This window comes from Sturnus vulgaris, chromosome 5 (genome assembly GCF_052056855.1).
Source record: "Sturnus vulgaris isolate bStuVul1 chromosome 5, bStuVul1.hap1, whole genome shotgun sequence".
Taxonomy (NCBI): Eukaryota; Metazoa; Chordata; class Aves; order Passeriformes; family Sturnidae; genus Sturnus; species Sturnus vulgaris.
In genome coordinates this window covers 42,432,063-42,451,549 of record NC_142247.1, presented here as the reverse complement: position 1 = coordinate 42,451,549, position 19,487 = coordinate 42,432,063, and the positions used below count along the sequence as shown (strand labels likewise).

The following is a 19,487-nucleotide window of genomic DNA, read 5'->3' as shown; positions in this document are numbered from 1 at the left end:
GCTGTCCTGTTAATGCCAACAACAACACTGTGTAATGAGTATCAACCAACTTAGCTACAGGCTTTTTTACTCCTACTCCTCTATTTCCTAACTGCAAATTATTATTTGTATATGAGCTTCTTTCAGTGATATCTTTGTCTCTGCCTGTCTCTACCAGAGGCTGCTGCTGGAACATGGATTATTACTAAATCAGAGGAGGATGTGGGTGGGTGGCTGGGGGAGTGCAGATGCCAAGGGAATCTCATGCATACTTCTCAGACAGTTCAGTGGCATGGCTGAGCTCATTTTTGTGAGCCTGCATGTCATAATGAATGTAGTCTTCTGATGGAACTGATGACATAATTAAAGAATAATAGATAATCTATTATTGTGCTTCATTGCTAAGGAGCTATGGAGCTGTGAATGTTAAGGAACATCAAGAAGTCACTGACTTGAGTCAGAAACTTTGCAAGGTCTCTAGCAAGGGTAAAGCTGGTGAAGTGCCAAGGGAAAGAATTGTACAGGGAGAAATTCTGGTGGCAGATGTACAATCATTTCCCTTAAACAACTTAGCTATCTTATCAGAAGTCAGCAGAATGTCGGCAGCTGTGTTCATGACAGTGATCTGGGGCAACTGGTCAGCTGCCTCCTTTGGATTCCTCTGAATAGTCTGATTTTATTACCAAAGCCCATTAGGTGCATAACTGAATCAATGTAGGTACAGAAAATTGTCCCGGGGTGAAGATCTTGGAGTCTAACTCTAACCTGACACTGGCATTTTCCTGCTCACATCTTCTGAAGGGTGGCCTCCCAGGAGGGTGTCCTGAGGTCACCAAGCACACTCTGACAGACACGATGTGCAGTGCTCTGCCCATTTGCACAGCAATTTACTGGCTTGAGCCCTGTTCCCTGCTCAGTTGGATGGGCTTCAGTCTCCCAGCTCCCAAGAGTACTCTGAGGATAAGGCAAAGCAACTGCTGTTCTGTGTGAGGGCACTGTCCTTTCTGCCCACAGCTCTAACACCCAATATATGAAAAATAACTTACCTTTTGCTTTTTACGATCACTCCTCTTATGAGTCATTTTTTTACCTTCATCTTCATACACCAAAACAAAGTCAATTCTTCGCCGCCCATCTTTAAAGAACAAGGAGTCAGGCTTATCATCAAAATCCACCTGAAAGGCAGGTGGCATAGGTTAATATGAAGATCTTTACTCACTAGTTCCTTACTTGCTTCCCTTTACACAGTATTTCAGTGAACTTAGAAATTCAACATATATCAGCCTTGTGTAACAGGAAGCCCAAAATGACAAAGTTGAACAGAGTAGAATGGCAAAAAAGAAATTATCCAGAGGAATCTGTCAGGCCTCTTCATGACATCAAATCAACGAAACTTCGACCTAACTTTCTTCTTTAAAAATGGTACATTACCTTTTCATAATGAGAGAAGCACTGGAATGTAGCACCAGTACCAAATAATGCATCTGTCTAGTAATTTGTACACCATCATGGACATATCATTAGATGGTTTGTCTATAAAATGGTTGTTGCCTGATGGGAGTTTCAGAATTAGTGTATTCCCATCTGTTTCCTTACCTGAAGAACTTTAAACATCTCTGCAATTAAAAAAACAAAAAACAGACAAACAAAAACAAATTTAAAAAGCTGCAGTTTTGTGCATGCTTATACTTAAACCCACCCACCACTGCACACAATCAGAGCAGAGATGAGATCTCCAAACAGACACATATTGTCTGGATTTATTTCTCATTTAATCTGGAAAAACTCAGCAAGCAAAAACACATTGTTGTGTGCCACACATCCATCACAGATAAAAAAATTTAATATATCCATAAGCCATTATCTAGTCCCTGGAGGAAAGTGGTATAGATTACCATATCCACTAATAACATCTTAATGTGTTATTTCATGCATGAAACGATACAGACACATTGGTGACAGGGAACCCTGAACGTTTGAATAATGACTTTTAAGTTTTTTAGAGTATTTTTAGAGTAATCTGAGGGCAGTATCACGCATTACAACCCCCTTCCTTTCAGGTAATATACAGTTGTAATGTTATCTGAAACATGCACCAACTTCTCAGGTACTTGGCCAAATCCATCCATGCTGTTAGAGGAGGTGGTGCCACTGAAGTTGATAGGTACCAAAAGCCTGAAATGGGATTCAGCATGGTGTTAGAGACAGGAACATCTCCAAAGCTGGCAAGGCTCCCATACACAACTGCAGAGCAGCCTTGGCCTCCTGCCAGCTGGGAATGGAGAGTAGGCCAAGTCAGGATCTGGTCAGGCAAAATGACACAGAATAATCTCTTGCATTTGCGGTGGACATGGCAATGATCCCCAGATGTTGCATCCCTGGAATTTCCCTGTCAGTTCAGACCAAATTTGATGAGACATGGCAGGTCAGGTTTTGGAGCTCTAGGATGTCTGGTCCACAGAAAGGCCATGGAAATGTGGTTATGGTGTCAGAAACCCCAGAAGTGCAGTCTGAAATGGTTGTTCTTCAACTATGAAGAACCGGGAAGAATGTCAGTCTTGAGTTCCCAAGTTCCAGGGAGCATACAGTGTTTTAGGAACCACGTGTCAGTTTTTCCAAAACAAATTTTCTTATGTGTTTTTTTTTTTCTTCCAAAACCTCTCCCTGTAGATTATTTTGTAACTGTTTATTGGCTGAACCAAAACAGGCAACCAAGATGTGTCTCCCCATAATTATGACAAAATTTCCATATTTTAAATAAACTTGGTGGAGTTTAAACTCACAATTTTTTTATGTCGCATGTGCAAAGGTTAGGACTTGCTGCAAAGAGGTCCTGTTGATTTAGCTGCCTCAAAAGTCTGAGCAGATTCTTGAATAGAACAGTTTTCTTTGAATGCCACCTGTGTGTTGGGATTTGTGACAAACCTGACAGCAAGCAGCTGCTGACACACATACACATATGGCCAGTATACACACAATCTGCATGCTAGTTTCACAGCCTGGGATAGAATTTAGAGACTACCTAGGCTGTCACCAAATCAACACAGAATTGCATACTGCGAATAAAGTTTTAGGGAAAAAAAAGGTATTGAATTTCCAGATGACATCAGCACACCACAATGACAGTGAGTATGTCTATCAGCCAAAGAAAGTCACAGGTGTGAATTTCTAAATTCTTGAGAGATGAAGTTGGCATATTCGTATTAAGAAATCAGTACTGGTCATGACAAGCTTTCCTCCTGCTGAGAACTAGTCACAGGTGTAAAACACAGCCTTCCTTCTTTCATTCCCAATCTCATTTGAAACATAACCACGACGATTTAACGTTGACAAGATTCACTATGGGAAGGAAAGCACCAAATCCCAGCCAAGACTCCCCGTCGGGAGGCAGCCTGGGAGGTGTCTGAGCAGCAGGCACAGAGCCCAGCCTGGGAGCTGCTGCTCTCCCCCGGGACCCCAGCAGGCTCTGGCACGGCATGGGCTACCATGGCTGTGTTGCAATGCTGGAAACACAGCCCAGATCCTGTAGTAATAAATAACAGGGGGAAGGGCTGCCACTACATAAAGCACTAGGTCTTTTATTTGGGCTTTTTCCTCTTTGGAATCTTAGAAACATCATTGTAATAACTTCTGCTTAAAGACACACAGTTTAGTTGTGAAAGTCAAGCACTTGAAAGCATAAAAGTAGTAACAGCTTTAACTTTTTTTTCACTGCAGCTTTTAGCACTTTTTCTGATATGACCCGTCCTCAGGACAGAGAAGACATGGAAAAGAGCAAACATCAAATCAAGATTTGATAGAAGAAGATTTGATCATAATCTGTGTTTGCATAATTTCACTGAATAATTTTCCTTTAAATGAATTTTTTAAGCTTAAAAAAGCAGTGATAACTGGATTATCAATAATTATTTATTATATTAAAAATTATAAATACAATATACAATACTTTTAAAATACCTATTTATAAAATAAAATCTTCCTGTTAACCACCATTCTGACTGATAAATTTACTTACATAAGTGCTGTCATTCACATGTGTGTATAACTGTTATTGTATACGTACACCTTCATCTCTCTTTCACACACTATGCACATAAGAATTGAATATCGCTGAAAGATTAAAATATTGGACTGCATGAATCCAGATACACAGAAGTTCATACTTATGCAGCTAACTTCTTATATGTAATCTCCATTGCTTTTAATCACAAGGGCATTGTTCAGTTGACCTTTCCACAGACACTTTATATATCAATAAAATAAAGAATTGACTCATTAATCCTGAATACTTAAGAGACCAAGATTAAGACCCACACAAATAGATTGTTATGTAGCTCATATTAAATTAATTAAATATTGCTCAAAATTAAGATGTAAAATGTAAAAGAGAAGGTAACAGCCAAGTTTCCAACAGCCACATTAACTTACATGTGCGGTGTATTTTGCAATCCCTACTGGAGAGCTGGTAATGAAAAATCAAATATTATTCAACATAACTACCCAGGGAAAAACAGGACTGGAAACCAAAAAGATGTAGGGCACTTTGAAGTTAGCATTTCCTTTGAGACAATGTTTGTTTTGGGATTTTTTTAATATGTAATATTATTTGACAGTTTTACAAATGATACTATCATACTAATGCACACAAGCTTGCATACGTAGACAAATTAATGGGGCTGAAATTTCAATACCTATTTTTTTAAAGTATCAGTAGCATATTATAGCCCCAAATGATTAGCAGACCCATTGACACCTCTTTTTTTTGAAGAAATGAACACATTTACTGCACTATTTAATTTTTTTAGCATTGGCACAAACATGCTTTAAGTACTGGTGGAGGCAATCAGTTGTGCACTCTAATGTTTTAGTAACACCCTAATGGACAGCAGGTTCATATTGATTAACACCAATAATAAAAACATACATATATATATATAGCTGTGAAATACTAATTATACTTAGCACACAATCTGCAGCCTATAATAACTGTCCAAGCGCTGTACAATCAACTGCTTTCCTACCAGGGAACTATCAGTTGCTTTGCTTTATTAACAGAAGGAATCTGAAGGAGAGAAGGACCTGGCCATGAATAAAGTTTTTCGTAACACTGAGGTTACACTTATATGGGCTAGCCTAGAGGCAGCATGGCCACGTCCATGTGGGTGTACCTGTGTGCTTCATTTGGAACAGGTCAGAACAGCTGAGCATCAGAGGCTCTCCCCTCCAGGGAACGAGACCGGAATGGTCTTTTTTGCGGTAACAAAAAGCCCAGGAACAGCACCGGTTCTCCCAGACCCCAGGACACAGCAGCATTTGGAAAAGGGGCAAGAGGACACGAAAATAAGCTCGCCCCAGCACACAAGGCTGAGGGAACTGTTTTGGCTTCAAATGCCCACACCACGGAAGGTGCCCTCAGCCCCCCGAGTCAGAGCTCGTCAGGAGGGAGACTCTGTGCCCCTGCACAGGCACCAGCAGGCTGGTGGGGGCTGGGGACAGCTGCTGTGTCACCTGGAGAGCCGCTGCTGCAGTCACGGCCACCTGCGATGCCTGCGGCAGATGAAAGGAGAACGCGCAGGCGGAAAGCTCCCTTCAGCAACCCCCGTGCTCCAGGGAGGAAAAATGTTTGCACTACCAAGAAACCTGCCTCACTTTTCCAGGCATCTCTAGGCATGAGAGTTAAATATCATAGTTAATATTAATTAATTAATTAATTAATTAATTAATTAATTAAAATTAATAAATATCATAGTTAAATATTCAGTGGGGATAATGGTGGGATGGGCAGCACAGAGACAAGCATGAAGAAAAATATGTGCACAGGAATTGCAGCTATTTACTGTTTACTGTACCCTGAACAAGCACAGTATTGTAAGCTGGATTTTTTAAATAACAAGAGGTTCTGCAGGAATGATTTATGTAACTGGAAAGATGAAAGAAGTGCTTCATTTTGCCTGCAAGAGCCTTTGGTGCGACTGTCAATAACACCAAATGTAATCATTACTGGAGGGATAAACTACTTGTCTGCAACCTCACATAATTTTCAGATATGCTTCAAAATAGCTTCCTGAAGCATGCCAGTGAATAAATCAGTAGTGGGAAAGAAGAGAGCAGAGCAGAGCCTGTGCAACATTGCCTCTGCTGATAGGCACCTGCACAAACTCCCCCACTGGGGCACAGAGACAGACACATGGGGGATCTGCAGCTTGTATTTCAGTTGTGAGCTTTATGGAGAGGAGAATTTCAGAGTGCCTAATTAGGAGCACAGTTATTTCTCTCTGCCTGCTTCAAGAAACTTTAAAACAAGTAAATAAAAAGAAAACGAACTATTACCAGGGTATCAGGAAACATAATTATTTATAAAGGACTTTGAGGTCATCTGAAGAAAATGTTACAGAAATACAAAGTTCTTCTTACTATCACAGCCATATAAAAAGATTTTTTATTTCTTTAGGTTCTGAGCAACCAATAGAAACAACTTTCTGACATTAAGACCAACACAAGCATTTATTTCTGAATTATATTGATATATATATATATATATATATACAATATAAAAGATAGTACTGGAAGATATAAGTTTATTTGCATACTGCATAATAATGTTGGTCTGTCTCTGGAGGGCCATAAAACTGTTGTGCCTTTAACATTTTCCTTTATTATTAATATTTTTTAATAACAACAGAAGACTGTTTTTGTTCTCTTTTTAGCAATAATGCAAATATTAACAAGCGCTTCATCAGAAGAATGTCGGTTGTTTTTCATTTCCTCAACATGCAAACGTGTTGAGGAACAAACAAAAACAAACAAACCGAGACTAAAGACAAGTAGAAAAAATATGGGGTGTCACTACAGTCATGCATTTCTGTCAGCAGAAAGCAGCTGGTAACTGGCCAGGCATTGGGATGCCTTGTCCCCTGAGCTAAGTTTGGACCAGACACCCACTTGACTTCCTGTCTAAGCGTCAGGTTGCTGCTGGCTGCAGGAGGAATTCCAGTCACTCCTGATTAGAGAGAGACCAAATGGCCTTACTTTTAAAGAAAATAAAGAATGTGCTCACTGAAAACCTGTTTTTCAGCAACTCCCATCTTTCCTGGGATTCAAGAGCTGGGAAAATTAACTCTTTTGAACTTCCCAGAAGTCTTCTTGCTTCAAGAATACAAGAACTTGTATGTGAGGGGCAGCAGTAAGAGAAAGTATTAAGAAGTTAACCTTCTCTCTGCAGATATTCACTTGCAAAAAAATTTTATTGTTATATGCCAAATCAAATTATCTTCCTACAAAGCAGATAAGCTGCAAAACGAAACATGAGCTGGAAAAGGCTTGGTTAATGCTGTCTGTGCAGTTTTGTATTCCTTGTACATGTTGTTTATATGCATGATTAAATTGTAGCATCACATGCCATATTTCTATGCTCCAAGGAGTAGCTATGTAATACTCCTTATTATCTTCTTTATTTCATGTCTGGTGGGGTTTTTTGTGGGCTTTTGTTTGTTTGTTTGTTTTTTCTTGTTACACCTCAGTTAAATAGTTCAAATGCTTAAAATAGAGATTTCCTTCTGACTATGTCTTTGGTATTTTCCTCATAGAATATCAGTGTTCTGCAAATGTTGTGAAACTTAATTTTAAGACATCCTCCAGGACAGAAAGTAACAGTATATAATTCTCATTTTAATGGTCATCACATAAGGCAGCTAAACATTTATGCCAAAACCTGTTCACTGTCTCCTAAATTTGGAGTTATGGCTTTATACAGCAGGACAGTGACATCTTTCCAGAGAGCTCAGCAATTCTCTCTATTCAAAGAGCAATACACTCAATTCCAGGTCCATATGTCACTCTCTTGCAAATGAAAACAAGGCCAAAGGATTTTCTCCTTAGGCACTCAGGAAAAATAAAAGCTGGTTGCAACTTTACAAGTCTTGAAAATCCTCTAGCAGAGGTTGTCTAATTATCTAGGACTGAACTCAGTTTTTCTAGCAGTAAGAGCCTTTCATTCCTTCACTGCAATTTCCTGCCACATTTAAAGCTTTCTGAAGTACCACAAACAATATCCTCACAGATTTTTGGCATTTTGGAGATAATTGTCCTATTCATGTGCCAAATGAGGCATGGATCTCTTGTGGCAAACTTAGCATATGATATTGTAATTAGAGAAAGCACCAAAAAAAGAACAGGACTGTTTCTATTAGCCAATAATTTACTTAGTTTTGGCTCCTCAGAAGAACTTGCAAAATCAGATCAAATTTCCAGAATACTTCCGGCTGCAATGCACGATTTAAGTTTATACAAATGACACTTCCTTTCTATTCAACCATTTCAGGTTTGGCTTCCTCTTCAGTTTCTGTTTCTAGCTACAATTAGCTCTAATTCATTTAGCAGAGGTTCAGCAGATCTCAATTTTATCTTTCTGTCTCCTCCAACCCACTGAAATTATCTGTTGATCAACAAGGATGACTTGACAAAGAAGGAGCAATGCAGAGATGCTGCTAAAACTGAAAAAAACCTACAATTGCTGGTGAACATGAGTAACCAAAAATAAAAATTGATTTTGACTGTTAATTTTCAGTAGAAATAAAAATAAATTCTACCAAGACTGTTCAGAGGAGACTGTTCCAACAACAAGGTATTTGACTTTCCAGCTGTTTTGATGCTATTTCACTTCATAAAAATATATAAAAAAATAAAAATCAGTGAACCACAAGGAGACTCTAAGAAGGACTTTTATACCATCCATGTCTAGGCACTCAGTTGGGAAATGGAAGCTCTTGGCTGCATCTTATGCTTCAAAAATGTTTAAACAACTTCAAATTAACACCTTGCTGTAAAATGCAGGGTCAGGGGAGGCAAGTTTCCAGAAGGAAACTAATTTCCAGTTACTTTGGATATTGGTTTCCTATGAGATCTGAGGCAGGAGTTCTTGTGCCAGCAGCCTGTTAGCTGCAGAAAATCTTTGGTGAGCTGGGAACCTCGAACTTTGGATAAAGGGAATGGACACCTCTAGGTCTTTCTTGTCAGTTCAGTCTCTGGAGTAGGGAATTTATTGGTGTCTCCAAGCTTTCTTGGAACTTTCTTGGGTATGTGTGTTCATATGTAGGGTGAGTTCAGAACTACTGATTCTAATATACACACACATAAATCCTATACACTTGTGACCAAAATTACTCAGAGAGAGGAGGTGTATGTGTATATATCAGCTTATAGTGAGTTTATATTGGTCACTTATAATTGAGTCCAGTGCCTGTGACAACCTGTACTTTCAGAGTTGAGTCAATTATTTCAGGTACCTTTAGGGAAATGGGGATAACAGCAACTCAGATTTAATCACAAAGATGAACTGCATGTGATGCAAATGCAAAGGAATGCTAGTCTTCTGGAACAGCTACTGGACTGTTACATACCTACAAGAGAAAATTTTACAGGTATTCACAGTTAAAGTAAACAGGTACCCACCCATTCAGGAGTATGAAGGTTTTGCTGGTCCGGCACAGTTCCATAAGTGGGCATAATCACCTGGTTCAATTCCAAGACTAAAATGAAACATTAAAAATGGAAACATTTTAGCATTTTTTTGTGGTAGGGGTTTTTTATGTGTTTATAGTTTTAAATTTTTTTTTATTAATGCTTTGTGGAGAAGCCAGTTTATTGCACTTATTTAGTGTTTCAGAAATGGAACGATTGTGTGTCACACTTCAGTTACAATCAGCAGGTGGCAAGAAAATGAAACACCAGGTAATGCTAGGAGAACATTTTGACAGTGATGCATCCCTACAGTGATGCAAACAGCATCCCTTTACTAGTATTTTACTACTTATTTAGTGTTTCAGAAACTCTTTGGACTTTGTAGCAAAGTTTATTTTTCAATGAATAACGCTACCAGAAGTGGCTCCAGCTGGGCAAATAACCCTAGCTCATGCTGGCTGTACTTGTCAGTAGCAAAGAATTCTTCACAAGGCTTGGAATAGGTGTTATACAGGCTGCGATACTGTAAGATTCACTCAACAACACATAACCTAAAAATACACCTACACCTTCAATGTGTATTAATGCCTCAGCTATTCCTCACCCATTTCATCAACACCTGTTAAAAACGAACAACCTGGAAACTAAATTGGTTTCCTGAAAATAAAATATAAACTAAAAATGACTTTATCAAATATGGTACTGCATGAGGCCATTATCAAGCACACTGGGAATACTGGCTACCAAATCAAGCACCAGATAACACATAAATTCATCCTAAAAAAGCTACTGGAAATAAGTTACAGAAGCTCTACATTTGCTGCAAGGTATTTGCAAGGTTTTGTTTCTTCACAAGTATTTTTGTGTCTTAAGGAGAAGTCAGATAACATCCTGAGGCTGATGATAACATCAAGTAGCTGAAGGGAGCAGTCTGCTTCCTGCCTATGCATGGCAGGCAGATGGATCCCATCTGTTATTTTTAGATCCTTAAAGCTCAGACATATCTAAGTTAAGTCTGTCCTGCATTGAGGAAGGGTCATGGATAACACAGGTACCTAAATTCCAGTGTTGTCTGGAAAGGACAGTCTCAACCTACCGAAAAATACTATAATACTAAAAGAAGATCTCCAAACTCTAAAATAATTAACCTAACCTTTTAGAATAGTTCAACACCCATTAGATACAAAGCCAGGAAAAACACAACTGATATGCCTGGTTATGTTTTGGTTTAGTTTAGCTTTTTTTTTTGGTTGGTTTTGGGTTTTCTGGCTTAAAACCTTCATTGCTTTTCTTTTTCACTGGTGATGCTCATTTATAGTAGCTGAAGATATGCCAGAACACTTAGAAAAAGAGCACAACAAGATTACAAATTCTCTCATGGCCTCCAAGCAGAAAATTCTTGTTTAAATACTCTTTCAGAGTTTGGTAGGGACTTAAGTGCAGATGGCGTTGTCAGTTTTCAGATCTCTGCTTTGGTAATAGTAAATTAAAAATTTAAAATTTAGAATTTAAAAAAAAAGAGCACTCAAACATCACATGGTGAGACAATAACATAAGGGCTTAGAAAACACAAGCACCTCTCAGCAGCTACCAAAAAACTGCTGAACATGTGCATCATTATGGTTTAATAGATTTTGCTTAGACTAAGGTGAGAAGGGGAAAGACATTCTCAAAGTCAGTGTAATGGACATCTGCCTGCATTTCCTTCATTCTTTATTTTCTGTGTCAATGCAAAGATATCCAGATACAAAGTATTTCTGAAAACCCACAGAAGAAGAAATGTTTCTGCCCACATGTAATGGGCAGAGGGAAGTAGAAATATTAGCATCTTGCTTTGACATATAAACAGTTGCTCTGAAGCTGTGTGCCATTACACAAAACATGAAGGTATGGACACAGACACAAAGACTCCCAGCCACTGAACTGCATAATCAGGAGTCAAAGTGGCCTTTTTACTAAGTAACCACACCCCCATCATTGGTCCTGTCTAGAAAACCCTTCAGACAGAACTGAAGGTGGAAACATGCCATTCACAGGAAGCAGAATTCCAGTTCTCGAAAATCCTTATGGATCTGGGGCTGGTCAGAAATATCCTTGTGAAATTTGTATGTGAGTTCAATTTGCTTTTGCATCAGGGTCTCTATCCAGAATACCTTCCTCCTGATACAGTGAATGTCATGGAAACTTTATAATTGCGTCTATATTTAATATTTTAACACATTTGTATTTGAAATAATGCTCAAGAGAGTCCCTGGGTCATTGTCCCTATGGAAGAACTTACGTAAAAGGGACCTGCCACTCTTACCTCTCATGAGACAATAGCCAAGAACTTCTCTCAAATTAATTACAGATTAATGTTCATGTGAATCCAAAATTGGAAAGTCTTGACACTACCTGAATGGGTACTTAGATAAGATTTGTTCTGACAGTGGTTTGCAAGGGCAGCTGTGTCAATTTGTGCCGTTTTTATCTGGAAGAGACTGTTCTAGTCTCTCAGAAATACAAAAACAATACTGCAAAAACTCAGCTTTGCCAGAAAAAGCTGCACCCACACAAAGTGCTTTTTATACCCCCAAAATCACTTAATTTATATTTCTCCTACCTCCCCATCAGCATTATGGTAAAGTTAGTTTTAGGTATGGAGGAAAAAAAAAATTACAGCATAAGAGTTTGATGCTACACACTAAGAAAAACCTCCTAACAGCAAGAACAGGAAAGCTCCTGAGAAGGCAGGTGAGGTCATGTGAGGTCTTTAACATCAGAGATTATTTAGTACAGATGAATTAAATATTCTGGAACATTTAGGCCATGTTGAATCTGGCATCAACTTTATTAGGCTGGCCTACCAGAGGTTTTGAGCTCTGGGTCCCAAGACGCAGTTTCCTCTGATTGTTAAGTCTGGCCATAGTGTTATCATAGTTACGTCTAGAGGCCACTGTGTTGAGATTTTATAATAAAATAATAGTTCTGTTTACTCATATCTTCTTCAGAAATGTTATCACTCCTATTACTATTTGAGTCAAGGCTAGACGTTTGTGTTCTATCACCCAACCAAGTAAAGCAAAGGAGGTGCAAGGGAACAAAGAAATCTACTGGCTTTGTGCCAGCATACTGTGATTTTAATTGACAGATACATCAAATTCTGTCTTCAAGCAATCCAGGCAACATTTGCTTTTTTCTTAACAAAAGACAAACGCTTAATCTAATTTCTTTCTATTGTACTCATAGTTCTGAGTGTCTGCTCAATGATACCAGTTGGTCTTTGATCTAGTCTTCTCAAAAGATGCTGTTGTAAAAATTTTAAGTACTGAAAATGTGCAAACTACTTTGAACATCTTTGTGGTATTTGAGCTGCCAATACATCAGTGGTGTTTCCAGCTGCCTGGAAATTATTCTTCAATGCAGGACACTGAACTGAGTTGTCAACACCTCACACCTTCCCTCAAATATGCCTATGCAGAAGTACTACGAAGTCCATGCTAATCCCACATTATTTCTTCATAACCTATGTATATCCCATTCTTTTGGCCAGGCCATTGGTGATGAATCCTGATGTTTATTCTACCAGCAATTTTTAAAATGGGTTTTCTCTAAAGCTTTGCTTTCTTACAGGTAAGCCAGAATTTCTGACTGGATTGAATAAAAACCTCAAAAATCCCTTGACAGCCAACACAAAATGTCCAGTCTTTTCATTAATTAATTAATATTGACAGTGGATGGTTTTGTAAGTTCAGTGATTTCTTATTGCATAATTCAAATTTAAAGGCTTTAATGAACATTATTACTAGCAATCTCTACCTATTGCTATAGGTGAGATGTTAAGGCCTACTGATAGACATGGAAGCTACACTTCCTTTATAAGAAATTTACAGAAGAATTAAATATAAAGAATTAAACCTTTTTTTGGGGTCTGAATAGTGAAATAATGGAAGCTGTCCAAAGCACATTTAGTAGGGATGAAACAGGCTTTTTGAATCTGTAAATTAAAGAGGACTGAGAACAAAAAAAAGCAGTATCCAATAGTGAAAAAACATGTTGTCCAGAAAAACATTAATGACAAAAAGACAACAAAAAAAGTTGGATAAGCTGATGTTTGAAAAGAACCATTGGGCTTGGCTTTGTTACAAGGACATTGTCAAACATGCCTGAAGATGCCAATCTTTTAGACAAAAGAAATTCTATGTATTTGCTTTCACTGATTTCCTCTCAAATGAATTTAGTCAGAGGTGAGAAAGAGCTGCAGCACTCTTTTGGCTTGTAAATCACCTGCATTAACCCAAATTAATAGGCACCGAATTATTCTGAGAAGTCAAGAAGACTTTACTAAACTCATAGTACCTGGTATTTAACAAGCCTGTGAGACATTGTTAAGGACAAGATCTCAGCCCTGGCACTGAACATGGTCCCTCATGAGCAACCAAGAATGCAAAGCCAGGAGGTGACATCTGGAATCCCTGGGCTTTGCTGCTTTGCTATGGAGATCACATCACCTCTCACTTCCCTCAGAGTTCTGAGAGTGCTGACTGTCTCTCACAGAATCTTTAAACAGTCTAAGTCCCAAATCCTCTCCTTACAGGGAGAAAAATAAGTTAATAGAACACTGTGCTCTCCTAAGTACAAAACCAATGTGCTCAAGAACATCTGCTCAGCCCCTTAGTGGGATTTGCCTGCAGCATGGAGTTCCTGTTCCCCAAAGAGGGAAGTTTACAGTATGGGTACAGAAAATGGACCAAAGCCAGACCGCAGTGCTGGGGCACAGCCACTGGTCCGCAGTTCCGGGCTGCATGTGCAGTGCAGCAGGTGGGAAGCAGGGAAGGAACGGGCAGCTGGCATTTGCTGAAGGAGAACACTGATGGTATTTCAGATCCCCATTCAAACTTCCTCCCAGCCCTGTCTTCACGTAGCTGTGCCTGAGGCAACAACATTCACTGCACATAGAAATGTACAAACATAATGAACACAATTAGACACGCTCAGGTTGTTTAGGCCTCAAATAGATTGCAAAGAAAATTAGTATAATAACAAAATACGTCACTGAGTGGAAAATATCAGGAAATGTTTACGTGCAATTTTTATCTGAATTGACACATTTCCTGATATATTTGACAGCACTGTCACCACATTAGAAAAGGAAAAAAAGTGATTAGCAAAGTCTATGCATTCTAATGAAAATCAAATTAAAAGATCGCATCATGTTTGCCACAGTGAGGCTCAAAGAACTGGATGGAGTCAGATTGTTCCTATCTGCTGGGACAAACTAGAAGATCCAAAGACTGTGGTCTTTGTCCAGATGCTGATTTTTCCTGACTAGTGATTCTCTGGGCTATGGTATTTTCTCCATGCAGATATAAGAGCAGACATTATAAAATTATCAATGGCTTCACCTCATTCTACCAGATACGATTGTCTTGCATTTAGTAGCATTCATTCTGGTAAGTTCTGTGATTAGAATGTGTTTAAATTAGCTTTATTTCATACCTGTAGACCTCACTGAAGAATGATTTGATGATTTCTTAGGAAGAAATTATTCAACAACAAATTGAAAATCATGCTGCTAAACCTCACATTCTTCACTTTCAGAAAAATTATGTATTTGAAGAGAAATTGAATTATTTTAATATCAAACTATGCTTTATAACTTAACATTTCCAGTTAATAAGAGATCTACACAGCTGCCTTCCATGTGAAAGTCTTGTTCTCCTCTTAGGGTCTCCTGAAGTCTTACATCACGTGAGAAACATGGTGACAACCAGTAATGTTAAAATGTAGTAATGCCAAAATGGCTTTCCAGCTGTCAATAAATTACATACTTTGTGTGCTCACATAGTGCAGATCTGCAGGTATCATCAACCCAAAAATCTAATCTATGCCACATAATAAGGAAAACATTGCTTTTCATTTCAGAAGCCCAAGGAGACCTAATAATGAAGCTATAGATGCGACTGGAGCACAAAGGAAGTGAAATAGCTGTCTTGGAAGATGATTCTTTCTTGTTTGAAAGACTATTTTTTTCCATTAAGTTATCTTCTTTTACAGCTGTGCAAACAAAGGATGGGAACATGTGGAATGACTTTAAAAAATAAATGCTCTTTCATGGCTAACCCTAAACTGGAAAACATTCAGTTGGGTATATAACAGAGGGCAAGTCTGCAAGTCAGAGTCAGGATAGTTCACCAAAAATAATAAAGTAAATAGCAGGCAGTTATAAAAACAAGAAATTTGACTTTGTGGAAATGATTCTGCTGATAGCAGTGCTAAATATTTAAGAGACACTGAACTGGAATGTTTAGGGGGCTCAGTAATTGTAAAACAGTTGTTTTGTGTTTTGAACTCAAAGAGGGCAAATTGCCCAAAACCTGTGGCAAAAATCCTAAAACATTTCAGTGAGACCTGGACTAGCCCCAACCTCAGTTTCAAGAACAAAGCACTGGACTAATGATGTTTTAGTTACAATTCTGTGATTTCAGAGTAATCTGCTGAAATGCCAATGTTGGCTCCTGTTTCTCAGTGCTGTAGTGGATGCCAGAACCAACCTGGCTTCATCCAGTATCCACATCCGACTCCAGCTGACTGTAAATCACTGCAGAAATGCAGTTGCTAATTAGAATATTCCAAATACTTTTTCCTCAAGCTAAACAGTTTATCCACATTCAGCTGAAATAGCTGTCAGAAAGAATTATTTTGGCTCTCATCCATCAATAGGCAATTCAAAGATAAACAACCTTTGGTTTTAGAATGTATTAACATGTCTACCTGCTATAACTTTAAACAATATTTGGTATGTTTTTCAGTTGTAAACTGATTGTATGCATGCTAAACACATGGCTCACTTTGTTCAAAGTATAAAGTAATGGAATAAAGTGATTAAGTCAACAGGCTTCAGACTGATACACTTTTCAGGCATTAATCTCAGTTTGGAATATAGGCTTGAAAAATTTTCTCTTCTCCACGTTTTTTTATAGTCTAGTAACTTAAATATACTAAAATGATGCAACAAACAAGCCTTCTTAAATTTTTCAATTAAGGGCTGCCTTGGTTTAATTATATATGGAATCAGGTAGAAAACTACTGTAATGTTGACTGCCAAATGAGCCTGCTTCATGATTGATTCTGTCAAACTCCTACAAACTGAGGCATACATACATGCATATGTATTTTATTTCTTTCATTTTTAGCAATAATGAAAACATTGTAATTCCTGCTGTCAAAAATGAGAGTTGAGAAAAAGAATGACCTCAGCCACATTAAGAACATAAGACATAAGGGATCAGATGGGTCACTGAACCCAGCACCAGCTTACAGACGTCTTTGACTTTTAGCTTTGTCAGAAAGTTCTGAGAGAAAAATTTCTTTACTTGGAATAATCTGTTTTAGTCTGAAAAAGGCATCAAGAAGAACAGGCTGCATTTTTTTACTGTTGCAGTAAATAAAATTCAGGTTGCAAAGGATGAGATAGACTAATTTTAAGAACCCAAAGGGCATTAGGACAGATTTGCAGAACATAGTAGGCATATCAAGTTACAGACAAATTCTTGTTGATCTATTCAGAAGTGTCCAAGCAGACAGAGAGTTTTTATGCCAGATTATATCAACCATAGCATATGGCTCTTAGTGACCAGAATGGATCAATTAATTTCATTAACTGATACATCAATTTCATTACTATAATTAATGTTTCCCATGCTTAATCAATTATTTAAAATGCAAAATGTTTCATAAATGCATTTTTTTAGAAGTATACAGCATGTTTCAGTCAACTAATAAACGTGTTTTTCTTTATAGTATATCAACTCTATTTACCAACAAGATGCATCTATAGACAAGTTCAGAGGAAATAGGAATTATCTAGTAGATTAGGAAGAAATTATGCAGCAAAAAATTGAAAATCAAAGAAAGTGTGCATTCAGCTACATACTTGCTGAAATTAATGTGTGTCTATGGAATTAAAGAAGAGATGTAGGTCCCTAAAACAGGATTTGGGAGTAACCAAAACATTCAGTTCTAGAAGTGCAAACTAAAATAGTGGCTTTACAACTGCTGGCTAACAGGAATTTCCTGCCTTGCTGTCAGGCACTGTGGGTATATTTCCATGGGGGTTGCCAGGGTCCAGACTGGGTATAGCTCCTGTGGTGCCCTCAGAAATGTCATTATGCAGTAGAACACAAGGGGTTTACTGCCTTAGCTGCTTTACCAATCAACAAGAAAAAATTCCTTCTCTCAGAAAGCTGTTAAAATAAAAATTCAGGTTATTACATATTACAACCCATAAATTAAATCAGTAACTGCAATCATTCCTCTTTGGTTATTACAGCTCTATTGACTTGCAGAGTTTTTCTGAAAAAGAAATTTATAGAGAGATGTGGTAAGTGAGCAGATTTTCAAACTAAAACGCATGAACACTGAAATAGTTCTGGTTCAAGACTGTTTGTCATTGCAGATCTTCTGTTTCAGAATTTTTTATGACTACAAAAAAGGTAAAAACGTACAGAGTAATACCACTTGATCTAGCATAGGAGATGCTGGCAGATTTTAAAGCAAAGGAAATAATTTTTCAGTATAAACTCCAAACTCTTATTCTTTTTTTCTTCAGAGCCCTACCTTCTTTTGTATACAAGAGGGGGATGCAATGACAGTGATTCTAGGTTTGGCTAAGTAAAACTTGTCTGTCTAGAGCTTTAACTTATTTTTGCAAGACATATACTATATAGGGCTGAGGGAAGATTGAAAGGAAGAAAGATTATCTGTTGGTCAAAGAATTTGCATACAGCCTCAGAGAAGTGGCCTGTATCCCAGCTTCAGGGTCTAATACATGTGGTGGTGAGCAAGCTGCTCAAACAAGGTTTGGCCCAGCTTTTCCCGTCAGAGTTTTCAAGCTAACTGCCCAGGGTGCTACTGCCAGGCAGCTCAGCACTTCCACAGCACAGCTGGGCATTTGTCATTAAGAGAGACCATTTACAAGAGCATGTAGTGACGAGACAAGGGGAAATGGCTTCACACTGAAAGAGTATGTTTAGATCACATACTAGCAAAAATCCTCTACTGTGAAGGTGGTGAGACACTGCAACAGATTCCCCAGAGAAGCTGTGGATATCCCATCCCTGGTTGTGTCCAAGACCAAGCTGGACGGAGCTCTGAGCGACCTGGTCCAGTGAAAGATGTCCCCGTCCATGGCAGAGGGGTTGGAACAAGATGATATTCAAGGTTCCTTCCAACCCAGACTGTTTCTATGATGATTCTATGATGAAGTATGGTATGGTACTTGTAATAGCAAAATTGGAAAATGCTCTTGTTATTGTCTGAGCTTTTGTTATTGGTGAGCATTTTTTAGACAACTTTGTAAGAAAAGCTGGGAATTTAACAACTAGAGACCCAGAATGGGATTAAGATATGACTCTACAAAAGTGGTTGAAAATGAATTATTTTCTTGTGGCCTTTCTTGTGCAGAAGATGTATTCCTGCCATTGCAATTGCACTGGATTCCTGCCAGCGCAATCTAGATCTCCCTGTTCAGCACCTTGTGTTTGCACAACCCATTCAGAACTGTCTTACCTTCCACACATCTTAGTAATCACTTCAGCAGCCTAAATTCCTGTGAAAAGGGCCTGGGTTCCTAAAACTCCATGTCTCCCTAAAAACAGGAGTTAGGCAACCTGACACTCACATTCCTGTTGGATATAGTGTTCAGAAGTGGTAAAGCACCATAGAAACACAGAGGACAAAAGGAATGAAAATGTTCTGTGGTCTAAACAAGACCTGGAGCCATGCTGTTTATGAGGAAGATTAAGAAGAATTCAGCAATTACTACCAGTTTACTGAATGGGGCAGTGGACTTAAGAGGAAAAAAAGAACAGTGATTGTGTGCCTAAACACTGTAACTTGTATTTAAACAAATGGCAGGGAAATGGAAGTTGCCAATTACTATTGACCAATGCTGGCACTGCCTAACTTCTAAGTGCTTGACTTCATAACCGTAATGTTAACATTTTTTAGTCATAATATATTATTAGCTGCAACCAATTAGGGATGCTATGGCTCCTGCTGGGAACTGG

The 19,487-nt window shown here is 38.4% G+C and overlaps 1 protein-coding gene and 1 long non-coding RNA gene across 6 annotated transcripts in view; one reads left to right on the top strand and one right to left on the bottom strand.

The window, feature by feature from the left end:
- Positions 1-19,487, bottom strand: part of ANO6 (anoctamin 6) — a 70,904-nt gene that overhangs the window by 35,563 nt on the left and 15,854 nt on the right. For 4 of the 5 annotated variants that reach the window (XR_015803942.1, XM_014871123.2, XM_088165571.1 and 1 more), the window contains exons 2-3: positions 9,430-9,506; positions 1,026-1,154 (exon numbers count right to left, since the gene is read on the bottom strand). Coding sequence is in view for 4 of the 5 variants with exons in the window: in XM_014871123.2 (XP_014726609.1) it covers positions 1,026-1,154; positions 9,430-9,506 (206 nt within the window). In the remaining variant the exon portion in view is untranslated. The remainder of the gene's footprint in view (positions 1-1,025; positions 1,155-9,429; positions 9,507-19,487) is intronic. The other variant, XM_088165569.1, reaches the window with a different exon arrangement.
- Positions 1-19,487, top strand: part of LOC148223679 (uncharacterized) — a 68,818-nt gene that overhangs the window by 38,587 nt on the left and 10,744 nt on the right. The window lies entirely within an intron of this gene.